General features: G+C 40.9%; 1 protein-coding gene and 1 pseudogene across 1 annotated transcript; one reads left to right on the forward strand and one right to left on the reverse strand.

The window, feature by feature from the left end:
- Positions 1 to 641: 641 nt before the first annotated feature.
- F2RL1 (F2R like trypsin receptor 1) lies at positions 642 to 18,905 on the reverse strand. The gene is made up of 2 exons (XM_066381733.1): positions 18,544 to 18,905; positions 642 to 5,495 (listed from the first exon to the last, which is right to left on the reverse strand). Exons 1-2 carry the CDS (start codon positions 18,623 to 18,625, stop codon positions 4,390 to 4,392), a joined length of 1,188 nt encoding a protein of 395 aa, XP_066237830.1. The 5' UTR covers positions 18,626 to 18,905; the 3' UTR covers positions 642 to 4,389.
- LOC136403324 (mitochondrial import inner membrane translocase subunit TIM14 pseudogene) lies at positions 13,129 to 17,913 on the forward strand (annotated as a pseudogene).
- Positions 18,906 to 24,971: the final 6,066 nt, after the last annotated feature.

Here is a 24,971-nt window from a genome sequence, read left to right on the forward strand (position 1 = left end):
CACTTTTGACCGGTCACAGGAAAGCAACAAAAGACAACAGAAATGTGAAATCTGCACCAAATAAAAGGAAAACTCTCCCAATTTCATACCTATTCAGTGCAGTTCGTTGTGGGCTCACGCACAGATTTTTAGGGCTTCTTAGGTAGCTATCCCGTATAGCCTCTACAGACTCGTCACTGACTGATGGCCTACCAGAACGGGGTTTCTCCACCAAACTGCTGGTTTCCTTCAACTGCTTATCCCACCAAGTAATGTTATTCCTATGTGGTGGCACTTCATTACAAACGCGCCAATATTCGCCTGACCTGTGGTGGCGCAGTGGATAAAGCGTCAACCTGGAAATGCTGAGGTTGCTGGTTCAAAACCCTGGGCTTGCCTGGTCAAGGCACATATGGGAGTTGATGCTTCCTGCTCCTCCCCCCTTCTCTCTCTCTCTCTTCCCTCTCTATAATGAATAAATAAAATCTTTAAATAAAAAAAAATTTAAAAAAAAAACAAAACGCGCCAATATTCACATTGCACTTTGGTCACGGATTCGAATTTAGCGAGCCACAGAACACACTGAACTTTCCTCTGTACAGTCCACATCTCGACTGGCATGGCCATGGGCTGCTCCACTGTATACATGGTGTTATGTCATCATCTGCACATGTGCACATGCTGCCACATCATCCTACAGAAACTGGGAGGGTTTTCCTTTTATTTGGTGTAGATTTCACATTTCTATCATCTTTTGTTGCTTTCCTGTGACCGGTCAAAAGTGCACCATGACTTTACGGACACACTGTAGACAACTAAGTAAATCTATCAGGGTTTTGTTTTCTTTTTTAATTTCAGAATTAGGGGTGGGGGTGGACAAGACACATGCTTTTGACTAGTATGGAATCAGAAACTTCTTTTTTAAGACATTCAACCTCTGTAGCACAAATTCATAATTTTAATCAATAGGACCAGGGGTCAGCAGTGACAAACTGAACCTTTGATTTGATAATATATTCATTCCACTCCTCTCATGGGCCTCCAAAAGCTTAAAGTTACTGGAACAAAGATGTAATCACTGAACTATGCATACTGATGAGAGGATAGCCCTAGGACTTATGAAATTGAGATAACCAGGAAATTAATTACCTCCGAAACTCCTCTGTGAAAAACTATAATGTACAAGGAAACACCCACTAAAACCAATCCAGTCAAGTTAGTTTAGGTTGTGTCCTGCATAGTGGGACACAAATCCACATTCACTTTCAAATTGAGAGGAACCTCTCAGTAAATAGAGCCAGTAGAATGGAAAATATTCAAACTTTGGGATAGTTTAGAAAAACCAGACCATAATAAGACTGCTGAGACAAGAGCAAAGGCAGCCACACACAGGACACTGCTCTCTTAGAACCCGAGTTCCTCCATGGGGTGTAATTCAGGTAGACCAGGGCTTCATGAGCCGCTTCTCAAAGGCACAAGAAACAAGTACAATTTGAAAAACTTGCTTCAGCCAAAAACATCTTTATGATTATATTTCTCAAATTATTTATTTTTCTCTTCTTAATGTAGAGTCAAAGACTTGGTAAAAATGAACCAGGAAAAATACTTCATCTTCATTAGTCTAATGATTAAACTATGATTATACATATATGGAATACTACTTGGTCACTAAAAATGAGGAAGATCCATATGAATTGATTGTGAAACTGACATATAAATGTATATATATGTATGTATGTATACATATCCCTTCTTATTTTACTATATTCATTCTTCTTTGAAGGGTTTATATACATATGTTGTATATAAACAAATTAGTATAAAATTAACCTTCTGGGAGATGAGAATTGGCCTGGGTAGCAACAGACTTTTTATATTTATGTTTCATTCAGTTTGATTTTAAAGCATGTATTATGAAAATGACTATACCACAAAGATTATTCCTACTAGATCACCCTATAGAACACCTATAGGACTGGTGTTCCACTTGTTTCTGCTCCCTTTTATCCTGCTTCAACTACCTTTTTCTTTCTTACCTGTAAAATGAGGACAACCCAACAAGCCTTCTAGAGACTCAAAGCAGACAAAGCACGAAGGCAGGCAGGATACAACTGGCAGAAAGTGACATCTTATTAGCAGACAGAGGAATAATAATAATGCTACATAATATGTGTCAGTGCTTAAATGTGTCAATTGTTTAATCCTAATAACTCAGTGAGGAAACTGAGGCACAGAGAAGTATCTTCCCTATGAAATGGAGTGAGAAGTCAGCCCTGCCTGGTAGCTCAGGGCCTACATTCTTGGCCACTAGGCTGTGCTACTGCAAAACAAATGAAAAGAACAAGATTCTCCCCTCCCCCAATCAGACTGGTAAAATTTCAAGATTGATGGATCACGTGTGGGTAAATATTTTAGGAAACAGGTATAAATGTACATTTTGGTAGAAGTATAAATTACTGAAGTCCATCTGGCAAGAGTTACCAAAATTTAAATTTTCGTTTTTTAGCTAAAGACAGACAGATAGATGAAAAGCGTCACTCATAGTTGCAGTACTAAGGTGCTTTGACCAGGGGGCTCCAGCCGAGCCAGTGACTCCTTGCTCAAGCCAGTGACCTTGGGCTTCAAGACAGTGACTTTTGGGCTCAAGTTTGCGACTCTGTGCTCAAGCCAGATGAACCTGTGCTCAAGACTATGACATTAGGGTTTCAAACCTAGGTCCTCAGCACCCCAGGCCAATGTTCTATCCACTGTGCCACCTCCTGGTCAGGCCCAAAATTTAAAATTTAAAATAGGTGTCTAACTTTTGACCTGGCCAGTCTACTTTCAGGAATTCATCCTGAGGAAACACTCACAAAAATGTCCACACACAGATGTTCAATAAAGTGCCATATTAATGGGGGGTAGGTAGTAGGGAAGAAAGCCATAGGTAGGGAAATGACTAAATACATCACAATATATTCAAAATATTAAATAGTCTGTATCCTTTAAAAATGATGGATAATCTATAGATGCAGACTTGGAAACAATCCTGAAATGTAAGTAAGTGAGAAACAATGATCACAGAGCAATATGTACAGTACGGTTTCTAAGTAAGAAAAAGGGGTGAGCATCACATCATTTCTATCATTTCTTCCAGAAAAAGTGTTGCTCCCCATTTTATAATCCTTCTCTCAAACACACACACACACACACACACACAATTCAGAAAGAAGTTGTAAAAATAGTATTATTTATAAATCATACAATAAAATAATTATTTCAAAAACTCACAAATACAAGTTGTATAAAGTCAGTTAGGAGTCAAGTACGTACCTCTTAGATATATTACTGCAAAAAACATCTATTTTAGTGTTCTTTTCCAAATAGATGTGGTTCAAATCCAGTGAAGTCTTTATAATTTCATATTTTATAATGGCACAAAACTGACAATAAATAGTCCAACAATAATTTCTTAAAATACTAAGTAGTAAATTCTATTCATAGTTGAAAAACTCATGCTACCTGAAGATTTCACTGAAGTCAGTAAAATGTTATACAAAATTTGTATATTCATGTTTAAAATCCTCTTTGTATTTTCCTTGAAGTGACGATAACATAAAAAAGCTCAAGATTAATAAAAATATTAAGACTCCATAGTTTCATTTTATTATATGCTGAACATAAGAAACACACAGCATTCTGTCTTCTCTTTTTAAAAACTACCTAGGCACCTTGTTAAGTGGAAACCACAGCCAGACTTGGTGTGCAAGAGCCTCACACGGAGGCTTACTAGTATACAGGTTCCTGGGCCCTGTTCCCAGACTGAGCTCTCATTCCCGAGTCTGACAAACCTGCATTCTTAAAACAATAGCCTCAATGATTTCAAGAGGTGGTGGTACAAGAACCCTTCTAACCATTTAAATTCTGCTGCCCAATCCTAACCCACTGCCATTGGGCAGAAGCCTGAGACTGGGCAGCTAGCTCCTTTGCCTCTTTAAAAGTTTCTTCAACTGTGAAGTCAGTCAATTGGATTGATCAACTCTGAGAGCCTTTAAATTCTAGTAAGACTGTGATTGACCCCAGATGTAGAAGTGTAGTTTCAGCTAAGAACTTAAGTCTCCACACCAAGACCAGTTTTTGCAAGTGACTAGGTTTCTGGGAGTTGGGTTTCTGCCACTTTCTAAAAAGTCTGCTTCTCTAAGTTTCATTTCTGGGAGAACCAGAGTGGAGGAATTCTAAAACTGACATTTATGTTAATTTGGTGGATTTTCTTCATGCAAACAGGGAAGCTTCCAGCAATCCTGAGAGGTGCTGCATATACATGGTATGTGATAAAAAACCCACTGGGTTAGGAAACCCCAGAAATATTCCCATAACATTAAGCAAACTCCAAGTCCTCCTGTAAAACTTCCATCAGACGAGCTGGAATCCTCAATAGGAGGTTTTAATGGTGGTTGAACTGGAAGAATAAGAACTGGATTTCCTAGAGGATTTCTTTGATATGAGGGATACTTGCATCCGCTTTACTGCACGGACACTTCGACAAAGAAGAGCGTTTTTTGCATGATTCCTAAAGTCTTCTGAAACAAAATAATAGACAAAAGGGTCAATGCAGCTGTTGAGGGTGGAGAGGCAGAGGGCTACAATGTACAGGGTGTAGACGTGGCTCTGGCCCCACTGTTTAATCATGAAATAATGCACTACGAGCAGAAAGTTACTAGGAGTGAAGCAGATCAGGTACATGGCCAGGACAGTGATGATAAGTTTAATGGCTCTCTTCCTCTTCTTTCCTGAGTTCTCATCAATGGCAGAGGACTGAAGTGCTCTGATCATCAGCACATAGGCAGAAGCCATGAGGAAGGCTGGGAAGAGAAAGACTCCAATGGCCAGAGAGAGGAAATAATTGAACATGTCCCCCACCAACACCCGCTCAGGTAAAACATCATGACAGGTGGTGATGTTAAGGGCTGAAATGTGATTGGTCTGCCTCACTACATACAAAGGGATGGTGACCAGCAGAATTAGCAGCCATATTCCCAAGGAGATACCAATGGCAATGTTCGCGTTCTTCCTGGTGTGCACCATGGGGTTCACAATAACCCAATATCGCTGCACACTGAGGCAGGTCATAAAGAGAATGGAGCAGTACATGTTGCCATAGAAAAAACCAATGAGTACCTTGCAAAGGGATTCCCCGTAAATCCAGTTGTTGCCATGTATATGATAGGCAATCTTCAACGGGAACCACATGATGGAGAGGAGGTCTGCCAAGGCCAGATTGGCCATATAAACCACAGCGGGGTGCTTCTTCTTTGTCCGGAAAAGGAAGACCCACAGGGCCATGCCATTACTTGGCAAACCGACCACAAACACAATCGTGTAAACAATTGGAAGGAAGACAGTAGTCAGTTTTCCAGTGAGGAGAGAGGCAGAAAACTCATCCACAGAAAAGCCTGGTTCCACTGTAATTCCTTCAGGGATTTGAGATGAGTCAATCTTACCAATCAGACTTCTTCCTTTAGAGGATTTATTGACAGCTGTACAAGAAAGGCAAGACAGACAAGGGTCATTACCGAAATCAATGTTTCCGCAGTAATGCTGGTATGTTCAAGTAAAACCATTTTAGAAAGAGACAGAATTGGTACACAGAATGCTTACATGGGTTTTCTTTTGACTAACTGGATTACTGAGATTTCTACTGCCTGGTTTTTTATAGTATTGTTTTTTATCAGCGGGTTATGGAGCCTGTGTGGAATATAACACTGATTTATATAAATCTTATTTTTACAAACTGTTTACACTCATTAATTCCCAACTGTTTCTATAATGGCCATCTTACTCTGGCTGAGACAGGATCTAGCTTAGCCAATCAGCCATTCCTTATCCCACAGCCCAAAGCAGGGATTCCCAGAAGCACAGGGACATTCCCTCTCCACCCACAAGGATAGCCTCAGCCATGGCAGGAATTCCCCACCACCACGTGCTTTGGTGTGGGCCTCCTGGAGACTTTCCTGTGGAGGCTAGTTCTCAGGCAAGCTTTCTGGCTTTAAGGTAACTGGAGGGGTGGGTGCACCAAAGACAAATTTCTGTTCTGACCTTCAAGGAAAGTGGCAAGCTTTAACAACTTATGTGCTCATGTCCCCATATTACAAATTAAACTTTAGAAACCACAAACAAGTGAATGACATATTCAGCCTACAACTTGCCCCAACCAAGTGTTCGTGGAACTGCAGAAGAAAGTGAGGGGCAATTTGAGGAGACTGAAGAATCTTACTTTAATTCTGGGGAAGATCAGGCCTTCCATCATGCAGAGAAAACAGGGCAGAGCACACCATGGCATGCCAGGGAGGATGTAAAACCTACTCCCAAGTTTATCTGGTCATCGCTATGCTTGGCCATCACTTTTTCCCTTCTAGCTCTGCACCCATGTTCCGCAGAATCAGTGGTTGTGCAGAGGCATAGATGGTATGGAGATCAATACTTAATTTTTCACTTAGTGTAGTGGGTTAAAAGGCGGCCTCCTCAAAAGGTGGGTTCACTCCTAATCCTTAGAATCTGTGATCACTATCTTATTTAGAAAAAGGATCTTTGTAGAATGAAGGATCTTAATATGCAATAATCCTGGATTATCCAGGTGGGCCCTAAATCCAATGTCAAGTGTCTTTGTAAGAGAAAGGCAGAGGGAGATTTGATAGAGACAGAAGAGAGAAGAAAGAGGTGTAAAAAGGAGGCAGAGATAGGATGCCAAGAAACAAGCTAAGGAGTGCCAACAGCCACCAGAAGCTGGAGGGGTCTAGACACAGATTCTCCCCTAGAAACCTTCAGAGACAACACCTTGATTTCAGACTTCTGGTCTCCACAACTGTGAGAAAATAAATTTCTGTTGTTTAACCATCATTTTTTGGCAATCTGCTATGGCATAGGAAACCAATACACTTAGGACAGACCTATGTCTTATTCCAATTTCTCTTATAATTTTTAAAAGAACATTATTTTTAAATAAAAATAATCTTACATATTACAGTGTTCTTCATATACTTGACTATAACCCATATTAAGAAACATACTTGGTATGGTTACCTAGTCCCAATACAAATATCCATAATAGAAAGAAAAGGTTCACAAAATAATAATTACCCTTATTATGCAGGGAACACTGATATTTTCTATACATTCTTATAAAAAGCCAGTCACCATCTTCTACATTGATTTCATGAACCATTTATGTTTTTCAAAACCAGTTAACAGAGTGACCAACTGTGATGCACCCCAGAGAACAGTACCAATGTATTGACAGATGGTATGGTGTCTGTGGAACTTGCCCAGGCCCCAAAATGGTTAAAGGTCCCAGTATATGACTCATAGGCTTCTTTAGTTCTAGGGCTGTCACAATTCCTTTCTGGTCCCCACAGCCCCTGGCAGAGCTCTGGACATAGAATAGGTGCTCGACATACCTGCGGGACAGAAAAGCCCAGCCAGCCAGCAGTGAAGGCAGGGAGGGACTCAGCCTTTCCTTAGGGCCTGACCTGGCCCAGTTAGCACACAAAACCACAGACACTAGCAGGGTTACAGGAGTACAACTCTATGAAGCAAACCACTTTTTTTTAAACATTTTATTTATTCATTTTTTAGAGATAAGAGTAAGTGCAAGTGCGCTTGTCAGAAAAAGACAGAGAGAGAGAGAGAGAGAGAAGGTGGGGAGGAAAAGGAAGCATCAACTCGCATATGTGTCTTTTTTATTTTTTTCGGAGACAGAGAGAGAGTCAGAGAGAGGGATAGACAGGGACAGACAGACAGGAACAGAGAGATGAGAAACATCAATCATTAGTTTTTCATTGCGTGTTGCAACACCTTAGTTGTTCATTGATTGCTTTCTCATATGTGCCCTGACCACGGGCCTTCAGTAAACCGAGTAACCCCCTTGCTCGAGCCAGCGACCTGGGGTCCAAGCTGATGAGCTTTTTTGCTCAAACCAGATGAGCCGGCGCTCAAGCTGGTGACCTCGAGGTCTCAAACCTAGATCCTTCTGCATCCCAGTCCGACGCTCTATCCACTGCTCCACCGCCTGGTCAGGCTCACATATGTGTCTTGACGCAGGGTTTTGAACTTGTGACCTCAGTGTTCCAGGTTGACACTTTATGCACTGTTCCACAACAGGTTAGGTATAAACCACCTTAATACCAATAAACACTAATTTTTTTTCAGAACTTCAGCTTTTTATTGAACTTGTTACAAAAAAACTGAGACAAAAGACCAGAGCTGAAGTCATCATCAGACTCCTCAGAGTCACCTTATCTGTATCCTGATTTAAAGTGTTAAAATAATGTTTATAACATTTATGAGACAACTAGAAATTTGAACACTGATTGGATATTTGACTAAGATATTATTGTTAGTGGTTATGTTTAGAAAAGAAATCCTTATGTTTTATGAATATATACTGAAATATTCTAAAATATCTGGATTTATTTTAAAATAACACAATGATTGGCACCTAAGACAGTCCTGGTGGGAAAGTAAAATGCACACCTGCTGTGGAACACATTCAGACGGTTACACACAGAGCTGTCATGCCACCTAGCAATTCCCATTGTGGGTATCTACCTAAGACAAATGAAAACATATGTCCATACAAAAAGTGTACATGAATATTCACAGCAGCACTATTCAGAACAGCCAAAAAGAGAAAATAATCCAAATGTCAATGGACAAATAAATGGAAAAATAAAATGCAGTCTATGCATACAGTGGAATATTATTTGACAATAAAAGAGAAGTACTGATAAATGCTACCACATGGAGGGACATTGAAAAGATTATGAGAAGTGAAAACAGTTACAAAGGAATGTGTATTGTATAATTCTATAGTAAATGTCCTAAATAGGCCAATCTCTAAACAAAAATTAGATTGAAGGTTACCAGGGACTGGGGAATAGGGAGGTTGGAGGTGCCAGCCAGCCTAAGAAGTAGTGTGGGGTGTTCTTTGAGGGTAATAAAAGTGTCCTAAAGTTGACTGTGGTGATAGATATAGAACCCTATGAATATTCTAAGACAGGGGTCCCCAAACTTTTTACACAGGGGGCCAGTTCACTGTCCCTCAGTCTGGAGGGCCAGACTATAAAAAAAGCTATGAACAAATCCCTATGCACACTGCACAGATCTTATTTTAAAGTAAAAAAAAACAAAATGGGAACAAATACAATATTTAAAATAAAGAACAAGTAAATTTAAATCAACCAACTGACCAGTATTTCAATGGGAACTATGCTCCTCTCACTGACCACCAATGAAAGAGGTGCCCCTTCCGGAAGTGCGGCGGGGGCAGATAAATGGCCTCAGGGGGCTGCATGTGGCCCGCGGGCCGTAGTTTGGGGACCCCTGTTCTAAAAGCTACTGAATTGTTGACATAATTATCTTAATAAAACTGTTAACCCTGACCTGTGGTGGCCCAGTGGATAAAGTGGAGACCTGGAACACTGAAGTCACTGGTTCAAAACCCTGGGCTAGCCTGGTCGAGGTACATAAGGGAGTTGATACTTCCTGCTCCTCCCTCCCTTTCTCTTTCTCTCTCTTTTCTAAAATGAATAAAATCTTTAAAAAAAAAAGGCTGAGTGAGGGCTACATGGGATTCACTTTCATAATATTCTACTTTCATATTTTAAATTTTTCATGGAAAAGAACATATATCAGGTCAGAAAGATTCACGTAAAGAGATCAAACTCTGTTTTAAATAAAAATGCTAAAATAAAGGAGAAAAAAATACTAAAAAAAAACAAAAAAGAAAGAAAGGGAGGTATGGAGAAATAAAAAGAGAGTAAGGAAAAAAGGAAGAAAAGGAGGGAGAAATTAATTCTGAGAATATTCCAACATACAACGATGAATGATGTTAATCAAAAATCTTGTTCAGCCCTGGCCGGTTGGCTCAGCGGTAGAGCGTCGGCCTAGCGTGCGGAGGACCCGGGTTCGATTCCCGGCCAGGGCACATAGGAGAAGCGCTCATTTGCTTCTCCACCCCTCCGCCGCGCCTTCCTCTCTGTCTCTCTCTTCCCCTCCCGCAGCCAGGCTCCATTGGAGCAGGGATGGCCCGGGCGCTGGGGATGGCTCTGTGGCCTCTGCCCCAGGCGCTAGAGTGGCTCTGGTCGCAATATGGCGACGCCCAGGATGGTCGCAACATGGCGACGCCCAGGATGGGCAGAGCATCGCCCCCTGGTGGGCAGAGCGTCGCCCCATGGTGGGCGTGCCGGGTGGGTCCCGGTCGGGCGCATGCGGGAGTCTGTCTGACTATCTCTCCCTGTTTCCAGCTTCAGAAAAGAAAAAAAAAAAAAAAAAAAAAATCTTGTTCATAGCATGACCTGTGGTGGCGCAGTGGATAAAGCGCCTACCTGAAATGCTGACATCGCCGGTTCAAAACCCTGGGCTTGTCTGGTCAAGGCATATATGGGAGTTGCTTCCTGCTCCTCCCTGCCTTCTCTCTCTCTCTTCTCTAAAATGAATAAATAAATAAAAATAATTTAAAAATAATAATAAACTTGTTCATGTTAACTGTGTTTATTGTACCAGCTGCAGAGCACACAAACAGCATGCTGCTCATGTCTGAAGTTGTACCACTGGTAAACGTGGAGATGCTGCTCAGAAGTCCCTGAAGCCTTCAGCAGAGGGTACAGACTTTTACCCTGTACAGTGTCCTACCATTCCCCAAACTCTTGTCCTGACCTGATGCTATCCCACATCCCAACTAAAAAACTCACCTATAAACCAGGTAAAATCACTTTAACTCAGAGAGCAGAGAAAAAATGAAATGCACACATGAAACTTAAATACATATACTGGCTATAAAAGTATCCTCTCATTTGGGGGCTGTAATCAACAATACTTGCCCAAGTATGCAAAAATACATACCCACAGATGCTCAGGACAGCACCTCCATCCCAACCATAAACAAACAGGAAAGAAGCACAGTTCATCAGCTCCCATTCCTGACTCACCATATCCCTAGCACAGTCCCTAGCTATAATATATAGTGGATACTACACTATTCAATAAATATTTAAATGGAAAGATAGACACCATAGACCAGGGGTCTCAAACTCACGGCCCGCAGGGTTCTTCAGAAGTCGGGACCCAGGGCAAGCACCTGGTCCACCCACCATTAAATCTGCCTCTGACCGGCAGAACAATATGCTTCCATCTGTATAACAAAATTATAATTTATTTGCAAAATCTGGAATCTAGAAGGATACCCAAGCTATGTCTGTGGAGTAAAATGGCTAGAGAAGAGAGAATTTTCTTTTTTTACTTCACACCTCTCCATATTGTTGGGTTTCTTTTTCAAAGGAGTGTAAACTACGTAGTACAATCTATTTGGAGGGCAATTTGGCAAAACATGTCAAAATACAGTGTTTTGCCCTGTGACCTATCAATTTATTTCTAGGAATTTATCCCGCATGTATCTAGCTAAAGTACAAAAATACTGTGTGTACAAGAATAGTCAGCCTGACCTGTGGTGGCGCAGTGGGTAAAGCAACAACCTGGAAGGCTGAGGTCACCTGTTCGAAATCTTCAGCTTGCTTCATCAAGGCAACTTGACTAGTATGAGAGGCAACTATTATAAGTTCATGCTTCCTGCTCCTCCTCACCCTTTCTCTATCTCTCCTCTCAAAATCAATAAATAAAATCTTTAAAAAATATATCTACTGGGCCCTGGCCCAGTGTCTCAGTAGATAGAGCATTGTTCCAGCATGCCAAGGTCACAGGTTTGATCCCTAGAAAGGCCACATATGAGAAGCAAACAATGAGTGTACAACTAAAAATGGAACAACGAAGTGGAACAATGAGTTGATGTTTCCCTCTCTCTCTCTCTCTCTAGCCCTACTTCTCCCCCCAATAGAAAAATTAAAAAAATATATTTACTGGAATGTTGTTTATCATGGTAAAACATAAATATTAGTCTCAACCTTTATCAAGAAAGGGACTACAATCATGCACTGTATAATGACAGTTCAGTCAGCGACGAACCACATAAGACAGTGGTCCCATAGAATGTAATAAGAGTTGAAAAATTCCTATCACCTAAATGACAATCACAGCACAATGTATTACTCATGTGTTTGTGGCGATGCTGGTATAAACAAACCTCTGCACTGCCAGTCATAAAAATATAGCACATACAATTATGTACAGTACTTGATAATGACAATAAATGACTATTACTCATTTATGTATTTACTAAACTTTGTTATTTTAGAACATACTCTACTTATTAAAAAAGAAGTTTGCTGTAGCCTGACCAGGCGGTGGCAGAGTGGATAGATTGTCAGTCTGGGACACAGAGGACCCAGGGTTGAAACCCAAGGTTGCTGGCTTGAGCATGGGCTCACCAGCTTGAGCCCAAAGGTTGCTAGCTTGAAGCTCAAGGTAACTGGCTTGAGCAAGAGGCCACTGATTCCGCTGTAGTTCCCCCCAATCCCACTCCTGTCAAGGCACATATGAGAAAGCAATCAATGAACTAAGGTGACAAAACAAAGAATTGATGTTTCTCATCTCTTTCCCTTCCTGTCTGTCCTTATCTGTCCCTTTCTCTGTCTCACTTTCACTAAAAAAAAAAAAAATTGCTGTAAAACAGTATGCCATGTTACAGCAGCAGCCCCATACACATCGTGTTTGCTGTGTCCCTTGATTACACCATATTCTCTTGTGCTTGATTTAATCTCATGTTTTGCACAGTAACACCTTGTACAGGCTTGTAGCCTAGAAGCAAAAGGCTATATCAAATAGCCTAGGTGTGTAGTAGGCTATGTCATCTAGATTTGTATAAGTGCACTCTATGACATTCAAACAATAACATAATGGCTTGGCAACACATTCTCAGAATGTATCCCCATGCACAAGTGCACCCAATGTGGTACAATGACTATAGTTCATTAATTTATGACATTTATACAGTGAGTAATACATGTATTCCCTCTGTAAAAGTATGGAAAGGCCACCACTGCTGTGTTTTCTTGGGACATTTGTCCCTGCTAGTGGTGGCTGCATTGTTTTCTGGTAGAGGTATGGTGTTGGTGGCTGTGGTCTCGGGGCTGAGGTGCTATACTTTTATATGACTGGCAGTGCAGGAGGTTTGTTTACACCAGCACTATACTCTTGATGGGGATAGAGCCGAATGGAGCCATGGTCAGTACAGTGGTAACAGTTGGACTGGTCATTGGCTGCAGGATTTGCAGGTCATTATGTTTTGCAAGCCATGAAGCATACAGAGCCTCAAGTCAAATAAGTTTATCGAAGTCTACCAAAATCTGCCTTCAGTGGTGGCTATTACAGAGGTAGGTTTGAACCCACAATAACAAAACAGGGAAGCAGCATTAATACTAGGTGTAAGGTCTACTGCCAATAAAAGAAACATAAGAGATGCTTATTTGCCCTGGTGGGGTAGCTTAGCTGGTTAGCACATCATCCTGTGATACTCCAAGGTTGTGGGTCCAAGCCCCAGTCAAGGCACATAAAAGAAGCAATCAATAATGCACAACTAAGCAGAACAACAAATCAATATTTCTCCCTCTAATCAAAAAAATTTTTTTAATTAAATAGAGATACTCATTGACAAATTACACTTTTAAATCACCAAGACAATGGAAGGTCTCCTTATAGAGCAGCCAGAAATCAATGAAGCTAAAGATTAACTAGGTCAAGCAAAAAAAAAAAAAAGTAAATGTATGATTAATTTTAAGTTATTAGTTTATGAATATGAGTACTAGCTTTGTATAACAAAATGCCTCAAAGCTGTAACTTCAAAAAATAATTTAGCACAGCCCTGATAGCTTGGTTGGTTAGAGCATTATCCCAATATGCAAAAGTTGTGGGTTTAATCCCTGGTCAGGGCACATACAGGAACAGATCCATGTTCCTGTCTCCCTCTCTCTCTTTTCAATGTTTATTTTATTGATTTTAGAGAGAGGAAGGGAGAGAGAGCAAGAAACAGGAATATCAATCTGTTCTTGTATGTACTGGGGATTGAACCAGCAACCTCTGCACTTTGGGAGAATGCTCTAACCAACCAAGCTATCCAGCCAGGGCCTAATACATCTCTCTTAAAAAAAAATCAATAAATTAATTTAAAAATAAAATAATTTAGCACAAAGTAAAATAAAACCTTGGTATGAGTTTCTTATTTAAATTTGAGAAATTTTAAATCAGATTATAGAATATTTACCGACTAATGCTCAATAACTATGGATCAATACATACTACCTGAGTAGATACTGTTCACTATTCATTTAGCAAATAATTTGGTACCTACTTCAAGACAAAGTGAACATGACAATCTCTGCTCTTAAGGTAATGAAATCTAATGGGTAATTGGTAAACTGGTAATTAAAATACAATATGATAAATATTATGATGGATTTAGCACAGGTAGTTATAGTACACACTCATCTCATTGGGCTGTCAAAATACAGAGAGCTAGTTGGCTCAGCTGTTTGGATTAAATTTAAAAGTGAATTTAGCCTCAACTTTGACCTAAGAAATTGACCTAGGTGTATATATATCATTGACAGAATTCAAACTTATACATTAAAAATTTGATTTAAAAAAGTTATGAACAGATTTCTATACACTGACCATGAATGTATTTATTCAATTAAATAAATTATAGGAGAGCACATATATTATCTTTCTATTGTTACAAAATATGTATTTGTGCATAAAGAAGTCTGTGGAAAGGGGAGAGAATAGGGGATTTTCACTTTTTAAAACTTCTGATTTGTACAGTTTTGAAAAAATGCATATAAAAGTTAAAAAAATATTTTTTAAGACTTTATTCACTTTAGAGAAGAGAGAGAGAGAAAGAGAAAGAGGGAAGCGCAGGAAACATCAACTCCCATACGTGCCTTGACTGGGCAAGCCCAGGGTTTTGAACCAGCGACCTCAGTGTTCCAGGTTGATGCTTTATCCACTGCACCACTACAGGTCAAGCAAAAAAAATGCATATAAAATTTTTAACTTTCAAAGCAATCATTTATTTTAAGCACTCCCCACTGAATCAAGTATAAAGCAAGCACTTGATTGTTGTTAACTCTCCACTTGTATCCTTTTCCCTACTATCTCCTCACTCCACATCTTCTTTTGTTCACAACCTTTAAAAGCAGAAACTGAAAAAGAAAAAGCTCCAGTTTTTAAGTACCTCTTCCTAGGTACACTTTAGTAAATTATGTGGGGGTTTTTTTCAGGATGAACTGTTTTCCTTTCAACACTTGCCCAGCTAATAAAACCAAAAAAAAGTCAAACACAGACTTTACTAAAACATCACCTATCAAGGTTAATTAGTAACTACAAGGCAAGCCAGGGAAACAACACCAATTTTTAAAATCCCATCTTCATGTTCTCTCTTATTATATATATAACACATTGGAAATATCCCATTTGTCTAGCTCAGAGGACCAATTTAAAATGTTTGATACATTCACCTTTAGTATATTTTAAAGTCATTAAAAGTGTTTTATAGTTACTGACATGCTACTAATGTTTACATAATCCCAGACTTGTACTAAAAGGTTTTCTATATTTATGAATACATATTTTATTCATGGATGGATGCATGAAAGCATGAGAAAGGATATGTACCAAAATTTGAGCAGTGGTTACTTGTACATGAGGGTGACTTAACTGAACCCCCCCTTATTTTTGCTCTGCAATGATTACATATTACTCATATCATTAAAAACCAATAACAAAGAGAAAAAAAGTTTTCGTCTACAAAAGAAAAACAGAATGACTATATCATAGGGGACCTCCCAGGCTTGGGATATGGTAGAAAGTAATAAGTGCCTGAAAGAAACCAATTTAAATACCCAACTGCCATCAACCTACTAGGTAACTCTGGGCAAATTCTCTCACTTCATTCTTCATTTACTATTTACTGCGGTCCCTTAGGTAATGTCTGTGCTGGACCATGGCAATGGAGATCACAAGAGTGTCTCTGGCCTCCAAGAGTTATCCAGTGGGGAGACAGATTAAAGATATTCACACAAAGAATTATCAATTACTGTTGTGAGAGGAAAAAAAGTGAAGCCTGATGGAGTACATTCCTTGCCCCCCTCCCAATTCACTGGGCCACATCCATAAAATGAGAGTTTCCTTCCATGAGGCAGTCTTTTGAAGCAAGGCCCTTGGGGAGAACAACAAAGCTGTTACTTGTCTTGTAGCAAACTGAGGAGCACACGTAAGGGTCAACTAAAAGGAGATGAGCAAAGGCATGGACTGAGGTCTAGAAAAACACAGGTGACGCTCAATTTCTTAATCAAAATCAATTTAGGCCTGACCAGGCGGTGGCTCAGTGGATAGAGCATCAGACTGGGATGCGGAGGACCCAGGTTCGAGACCCCGAGGTCGCTAGTTTGAGCACAGGCTCATCTGGTTTGAGCAAAAGCTCACCTGCTTGGACCCAAGGTCGCTGGCTCAAGCAAGGGGTTACTTGGTCTGCTGTAGCCCCACGGTCAAGGCACATATGAGAGAGCAATCAATGAACAACTAAGGTCTCACAATGAAAAACTGATGATTGATGCTTCTCATCTCTGTCCGTTCCTATCTGTCTGTCCCTGCCTATCCCTCTCTCTGACTCTCTCTGTCCCTGTAAAAAAAAAAAAAAATCAATTTGGTTTCAAGTTGGAAGGAAAGTTACCCTACAAAGGAATAAAAGTATGCAGAGGAAAAAGAAAACACTCCAAAGTGAACTATTAAATAATTCTGGTTAACAAGTAACTTGATGTTTTGTTGTTTTTAAATTAAGTTCACCTTGCCTGACCAGGCGGTGGCGCACTGGATATAGCGCCGGACTGGGATGTGGAGGATCCAGGTTCGAGACCCTGAGATCACCAGCTTGAGCACGGGCTTATCTGGTTTGAGCAAAAGCTCACCAGCTTGGACCCAAGGTCGCTGGCTCGAGCAAGGGGTTACTCTGTCTGCTGAAGGCCAGCAGTCAAGGCACATGTGAGAAAGCAATCAATGAATAACTAAGGTGTCGCCACGAAAAACTGATGATTGATGCTTCTCATCTCTCTGTTCCCGTCTATCTGTCCCTATCTATCCCTCTCTCTGACTCTCTCTCTCTGTTAAAAAATAATAATAATAATAATAATAATAATTAAATTAAGTTCACCTTATACTCCAGGAATCCCCTAATCCAAGCCCAGTTACTTTGTAAACAAGAACAAACCAGCACTCAGAGCAAGCTTACTATAGAAACTGCCTGAATCATATAGGCACTGAAATCACCTGCAGCCACATATTTGTCCAAAATGTTTGCACATTCTAAGTTCAGCTCCTGAATTTTAAGTTTCCAACTGTAAAAGACAAAGGCAAATGAAAAGTGTTCATCGTTTTCCATACTTCCTGGAATTGAATAAATGCTGACAATAAAATGTATACAGTAGGGTAGTTTTCAAGGATCCACCTTAATACACTTTGTCTGTAACTCCAGAGGTAAAAGAATCACATTCTTCAATCTAATTCAGTGATTTGCTCTTTTTACAATGTCTGCATGAAAAGGATAAAAGTGAGAAGCGGCCTTTTACAGCAGGTCTGCAACTTTCCTAGGGAAATAAAAACCTCCCATTGAAGGCTAGCTACCCTCGCAGCTCCAAACAGCCAGGCGCCCGTTAGCATCACAAGTAGCGCGACCTCACCCCCCAACCCCCGCCCTCAGAGTCCCGCTCTGCCAGGGAGACTCCACCCGCCGCAGGACAACTGGAACACACCCAGGGCAGCACACCCACGGAACCAGGCAGCCTTGCACACTTTGGCACCTGAGCACCAGGTGGCTCTTGTGCTGTTCAGTTCCCAGGGTTGGCAGCCTTCGACTCGAGTGGCAGTCAGTGGGGCATGGAAGGGCCACCGAAAGCCAAGGCCCTAAGGTCACCTGGTCGAATAAAGGCCGTGGTCAAAGACTTCCATTCATAAATATGCGTGACGCCCAACTGGACTAACACACTTGAGGCTGCGCGCTGGTTACCCCGGAAACCTAGCGGGGTCGGGTCCTGACTTCCATAGCCCGGCGATCCCCCGTGCCAGAGCAGCTGCGGCCCTGAGGTGTCTGACCGCCACGGGCCGATCCCAAAGGGGGAGTTCAAAGGCTGAAGGTGTAGCAAAAAAGAGAGGTAGAAGGTTCCAGGCCGGCGGTTCCCACCCACTCCACTCTACTCGAGCCACCAGCTCGCTACCCCTCCAGGGCCTCCTGGACCAGCGGTCCCATGGGACTATCCCGGAGGAGGTCGCCAGGGTGTGCGAAAAGCTCCTAATGACTCCGTGTTTCCAAAGAAGCCACCGTGGGAAGGGAGGCTGAGCCCATCGGGTACCCTTCAGACTCGAGGGTTCCCTTCCCGGCTCCCCCGTCGACGTCGGCCTCGCCCGGGGGCCCACTCGGTGGCTCTCCGGGTGCTGGGATCCCCACCCAAGCCGCCGAGAGGAGGTTGCGGGATGCAGAGGAGGTGGTGGGCGGTAGCAGAACACCCTGCCCGCTTCCACCCCGTGTCCACAGTGCCCCGAAGCCGGCTCCTTGGCGGCGGAGACCTCCCCGGCCAAGTTCCTCACCGTGGACGGTGCGATTGCAGGAGGCGGAAGCCGCCAGCAGGACGGTGCCCCGCAGCAGCCACACCGCGCCAGGGCTTCGCATCCTTACAGCAGTCCCGTTGCGGGGTGGACGGAGGAACTGGCCGCCACTTATTAGAACCCAGGCCTCCACTCTCCGCTCCAAAAGAAAGATACCTTCTCAACCGCCACTAATTGGAGCCTCTGCGCCCCTCCCAGGGCCGGCTAAGTTTCAGTGAAACTTGAGCGGCTGGCTCACCTGCAGGATGCCACGCCCTCTGGCCCCGCCCCTTCGGCCAACCGGCGGGGGGAGCAGAGTTCCCAACCACGGGGCGGGGCGCTAAGCCTCCTCCAGATCCCCAACCCCTGCGCCCCCGCGCTCTTTCCGCTCGGGGGACTGGAGCTGCTGTCGCCCTCACTGCCCGAGGCGCCTGCGGGTAGGGTTGGCCGAGTGAAGCAGCCCTATTGGAATGCAAATTGCAGGAAGGCTAGGATTGAGGGCTCCTTCAGGTTTAGGCTACGCCTAGAACTACCTTTAACCTTTAATGAGAACTACGAGCCAGTGTCATCCTCCCTCCCCTTTCCTAAATGGCAAAAAGCCAAGACCAGGGCTCACTGCAGTGATTGTTGGTAATTAGTAAGGCTTCCCTGAGAAGTGGTAAGGTGACCAACTTTTTTACAATGAAAAGGACAAAAATGAAGAAAACAATATTGTAAATAAAAGAAACATTTTATTCATTACAACAATAATACACTATAATATGATAAATGCGTAATAAAAACATTTGTAATTGTTGGGCGGATAAAATGTAACACGAGGAGGCCGTCGCCCAGGTGATATTAATGTGTGTTGGGGTGGGCTAAAGGCAGGCAGAATCCTTGTAGCCTGGGGCTTGGTTTTGGGATTAAGCCTTTCCCACCCGTTTTGATGTGGGGTGGTACAATCCAATCATGCCTCAGAAAGTGACTTTATATTAGAGACTTCCCTATTTTGTATATTGGATTAAGGGTTTGAATTTCTACACTATAAAATGGGGATGGAGTGAGAGCTTGCCCTCTTGGTTCCTGAGATTATCTTCAGAGGAGAGAGCAGAGCAGAGAGCAGAAGGAGGCCATGTGGAGTAGGCCAGGAGAAGCAGCCAAGATGGCGGAGTGCTGAGTGAGATGCCACTTTGTGCAGAGTTTGTATCTGGGATAAGGAAGGAGATGGGGAACTGAGGAGAATAAGGCTGGTGAGCTAGAAACCTTTGATTCTAGGAAACTCGGATAAGTCAGTAGCTTTGTGAGCACTGAATGTGAGTGGGTTTTGGAGCCCAGTGTATATTTTTTACTTGCCTGCCGGGTGCAAGCTAGAATTAAAGATGACTGCCCATCAGTTTTTGGCTCTGTTGTTTCTTTACCAACTGTCTGAATCCAATGCGAACCTGCATGGGCCAGGCGGCTGTGATAGTGGCCCTGGCCCTGGCCACTGGCTCTACAGTAATATTTTATATTGTAATTATGCTTACATGCCTATTAATTTTTAATAATAATTATAAGAAAAAAGTACTCATTTAGATACAAATAATCACATCACACACAATGGATCGACTACATCGATCCAATACAGACATTTACAGATTAGTCTTCCAATATCAAAAAGGAGGACCTATAGGAGGACACGTTTCTAGAAAGGACAGAACTTACCAAAGAAGGATTGTCCTCCTTTAAGGAGGACGATTGGTCACATTAGAAGTGGGCACTTTGGGTGAAAGGTATGTTTTTAATCTGCAGAGGCAAGATGGAAAGCGGGAGGCAAGGGAGGGGCAGGAAAGGTTCCCAGTCAGAGGGGTCCGGGATCTGGGATGTTTAAGCTAACTATGACCTCCAACAAATCTTCTCTTCCCCTATTTCAAGGCGCATTTCCTCTTCAAGGTTCTGGAGGGAGATAAAACCCTTGGAACAGCTACTTAAAATACCAAATGTTAGCCCTGGTTGGTTGGCTCAGTGGTAGGGCGTCGGCCTGGCGTGCAGGAGTCCCAGGTTCGATTCCTGGCCAGGGCACACAGGAGAAGCACCCATCTGCTTCTCCATTCCTCCCCCCTCCTTCCTCTCTGTCTCTCTCTTCCCTTCCCGCAGCCAAGGCTCCATTGGAGCAAAGTTGGCCCCGGCGCTGAGGATGGCTCTGTGGCCTTTGCCTCAGGCGCTAGAGTGGCTCTGGTTGCAACAGAGCAGTGCCCCAGATGGGCAGAGCATCGCCTCCTGGTGGGCGTGCCGGGTTGATCCCGGTCGGGCACTTGCGGGAGTTTGTCTGACTGCCTCCCTGTTTCCAGCTTCAGAAAAATACAAAAAAAAAAAAAAAAATACCAAATGTTAATGATTTCAGAGCACTATCCAATTTAATCCCCACAACAACCCATGCAATAAGTGTATTATTTCCATTTTACAGACAACAAAATGGAGCTTAGAAAGGTTGGATAAGGTTATCCACAGTTATGCAGTTTATAGACACAGGTTATAAATACCACCGCATTTAAATTCTAGCCTATGCCTGCCACTTTCTTCTATTTATTACAGCACTATCAATGCTTCCACCAGGGTCTCTTCCACATTGGGATCCCACAGAGGGGGTGCAGAGAGAAGGAGTGTGAGATTGGTGATGGGTGCACAGGGCCTTCATCATATTGGTTGTCTTATTTTTACTTGTTCTTTAAAAAAATAAAGCTTACTGTTATCCATTTAAATTAGTGGGCAGTAGCCTGACCTGTGGTGCACAGTGAGTAGAGCGTTGATCTGGAATGCTGAGGTCCCCAGTTTGAAACCCCCAGGTTTGCCCAGTCAAGAAGGTACATATGAGAAGCAACTACTACAAATTGATGCTTCCTGCTCCCCTCCTCTCTCTCTCCTCTCTCTAATCAATAAATAAAATCTTTAAAAAATAAATAAATTACTGGGCAGTGGAGGAGCAGAAAAGAGAAAGGTGGAAGCCACAGTGGAAGGCTAGTTTTGGTTCAGTGGAGAAAGATTCCTAATAAGTCCAGCTGGTCCCAGTCCTTCAGCCTGCCTGGTGAGGTTGAGGGTCACATCATTGCATGGCTTGTAGCAATGGAACAGAGCATCTGTCCAACATGTTGGAGAAGGAGTTCCTTCCCTGGCTCAGGAGCCTGATTGAGTGAGTCCAGATAGCCTTATGAGAGCCTTGAACCTTGAGAGTCCACGATCCTCCCTAGAAGATAAGGAGACCAATCATCCTCCTTTAGGGAGGACAGTTCGTCTTTTGTAAGTTTCATCCTCCCTCGAAAAGTGTCCTCCTTTTTGATATTGGAAGACTAATCTGTAAATGTTTGTATTCGATTGATGCAGGATGGATCCATTGCGTGTAATGTGACATATTTGTATTTGACATGATGATTCATCAAGGATCAGTACAGTGCAGCAAGACAAGATTATGAGACACTTGTGCTCTGCATTGAAGACCTTGAGAGAGCACACGATATACTGAGCGCACAAATGGCTTTGTGTACTTCTTACTGAAACACAACCACAGCACATACGACATTGTAGACTCACAATTATTTCCTCTCAGTGAATATTCAATCAGACAGGTAAACACAATTCACATTTTATTAATTCATTACCTATTTAATAATTTCCAAATACACATACTTTTATTTACAAGTATTTTCCTGAAATTTGAGTTTTAAAGTGGAAACTTCAAACCATGTCTATTAATAATGCATTTTGATTAAATAGTTGCATAAAGCAGATGTTTTTAAATTAGAAAATAATAAATACACCTGAATATCACTCCAAATTAGTGGTTTTGTTGGATATTTAGTTTTGTTAATTTAGCTTCCGGAAAATATGCCTACCATGATGTAACGTTTTCAGTTCCTAATGTGCTTGCAGCATTTGTGTAGCTCTATATTTTATTTTTAATTTTTAATTTTATTTAAGGGATGCAAAAATCAAAAAAGAGAAAATGCCATTTCAACAATAAATTGAAAAAGGAATTTTCATTCTTCATATCAAAGAAAGATATCATTGTTTTCTGCAATATTTGCAGCGGAGAATTTTGTATTGCAGTTGGAGGCAGAGCAGCGATAATGAAACACTTGACCCCCAACAAACATAAGCAATCATTAGACACATCAGCTTCCAGTTGTAAAGTAACAAGTTTTTTTAAAACTTCAAATTATTCTGAAGATGAAAAACAGTTGGCTACAATGGAGGAAACATTTGTATTTCATACCAGAATTCACAATCAAAGTTTTCACAGTATGGATTGTATGACTAAATTATTGAAAAAGTTTTACACTGCAAAATTTTCATATGCCAAGACAAAATGCGAGGCTATTTTGAAATCAGTATTTAAAAATGACTGTGACAAAATACTTTCAGAGGACTTGGAAACTGCAGCATTTGTAATGATTTTATCTGATGCATCAAATCATAATGAAATTAAGTTGTATCCAATAATAGTAAGATATTTTAATGTTACCAAGGGCATTCAAGTAAAATTTTTTTAAATTAATTATTTATTTATTTACTTTTTTAGATTTTATTTATTCATTTTTATTAGAGAGAGAGGGGAGAGGGGGGAGAGAGAGAGAAGGGGGAGGAGCAGGAAGCATCAACTCCCATATGTGCCTTGACCAGGCAAGCCCAGGGTTTTGAACCTGCGACCTCAGCATTCCAGGTCGACGCTTTATCCACTGCTCCACCACAGGTCAGGCCACAAGTAAAATTTTTAAATTTAAAATCCATTGAGGGCAAAACTTCTGAAATTTTGCCAAACCATCTATACAGAGTAATAAATGAAAACAATTTGAAATCTAAAGTTGTTGCACTAATGGCCAATAATACAAATACACATTTTGGTGGGCGAAGACGCAAAGGGGTGAATAATGTGTATGTAAAATTACAAGAGTTACTCCAAAAGAAAATACTAAAAATAGGTTGTAAAACACATATTTTGTCAAATGTAATCAACACAGCATCATGTGCCATACCAATTGCAGAAGTAATAATAACTACAATTTATTTGCATTTTAATCGTTTTACCATTTGTGTTGCTATATTAAAACAATTTTGTAAAGAAGCAAATGTTGAATACAAAAAAACTTTCAGGATATTCAAAAGTTAGATGGCTTACTCTAACACCTGCTATAGAGCAAGTTCTACAATTATTTGAGCCTCTCTATTTGTACTTTTTAAGTTTAGGCAAATGTCCTAAAATCCTGAAATCATTTTTCAATAATAAAATATCTGAGATATTAATGTATTTTGTACATAATCAAGCATCTATTTTCCACAAAACAATTCAAAAGATTGAAGGTGAACACATTTCAGCTTCAGAAGTTAGTCTTATTTTGAAAGGCTTCATCCTTAAATATAAATCTCATTTTGAAGAAAAATTTCTTCAATTATAAAAAGAAAATTGTCAGACTTAGAGGAATCAAATCCAGGCATAACAGAAAAGTTTATCAAAGAAGTGCAGAATTTTTACCAGACATGTTTTCAATATATCGACGAATGGTCTGAAACAAACATCATGGGAAATAACAGTTTTCAATGGTATTTTTTTTACTTCATCACAAGTATATTGGATGGATATTGAATCTTGTCTTGAGTTTTTATCTAAATAAATACCAGACATCAAAATAGATGACAGTTGTCTCTTTGAAGAAATTAGAAGACTGAATGTATATTTAAATTCTGAAAAATTAATACAATGGGAAAATGAACATGTTGAAATTGATAAAAGATGGATGGAAATATTCAGCCATTTTAAAAATGAACATATTCCATGTGAAAATTTATTTATTCTTGTTCCATTTACATTGTGCTGCCCTGCAACTAATGCAGCAGTTGAAAGAGTTTTTTCAATTGCTGATGATTTTTGGACAAGTAAGAAATTAAGATTGAATGTTGATAGTCTAGCTGCAGCACTTGCTGTAAAATTCATTATGAAGGGTATTTTTTGTTTAGATATTTCTAATATATTGTTACAAGATGATACATTAACAAAAAATATTCATTCAATGGAAACTTAATGAATTCAATTTCTTACAATTATTATTAAAAATTAATAGGCATGTAAGCATAATTACAATATAAAATATTATAAATGTGTTTATTATGCATTTATCATATATTGTATTATTGTTGCAATGAATAAAATGTTTCTTTTATTTAAGATATTGTTTTCTTCACTTTATTTTTGTTCTCCTTTTCATTGTAAAATAGTTGGTCACCTTACTAAGACCAAAGTTTGATAAGTCATTTGCCTATGACCATCATTAATTTTTGAACAGCCATTAACTGAATGGCCACAATCTTAAACCCATGGGTTTCTAGGATGGAGCTTACATATCTGATAAAGGCCCTTTGTCCTGTGTATGACCTCTTACTAAACTCACCATGGGGCAAATTAATAAAACTAATGTGGG

This window comes from Saccopteryx leptura, chromosome 4, assembly GCF_036850995.1.
Source record: "Saccopteryx leptura isolate mSacLep1 chromosome 4, mSacLep1_pri_phased_curated, whole genome shotgun sequence".
In the NCBI taxonomy this organism is placed as follows: Eukaryota; Metazoa; Chordata; class Mammalia; order Chiroptera; family Emballonuridae; genus Saccopteryx; species Saccopteryx leptura.

Bases quoted from the DNA above. Each gene is read 5' to 3' on its own strand.
- F2RL1 (XM_066381733.1), bottom strand. From the start codon at position 18,625: ATGCGAAGCCCTGGCGCGGTGTGGCTGCTGCGGGGCACCGTCCTGCTG. The intron at 5,496-18,543 runs GTGAGGAACTTG...TTTCTTGTACAG, and splicing joins CTGCAATCGCACCGTCCACG to CTGTCAATAAATCCTCTAAA.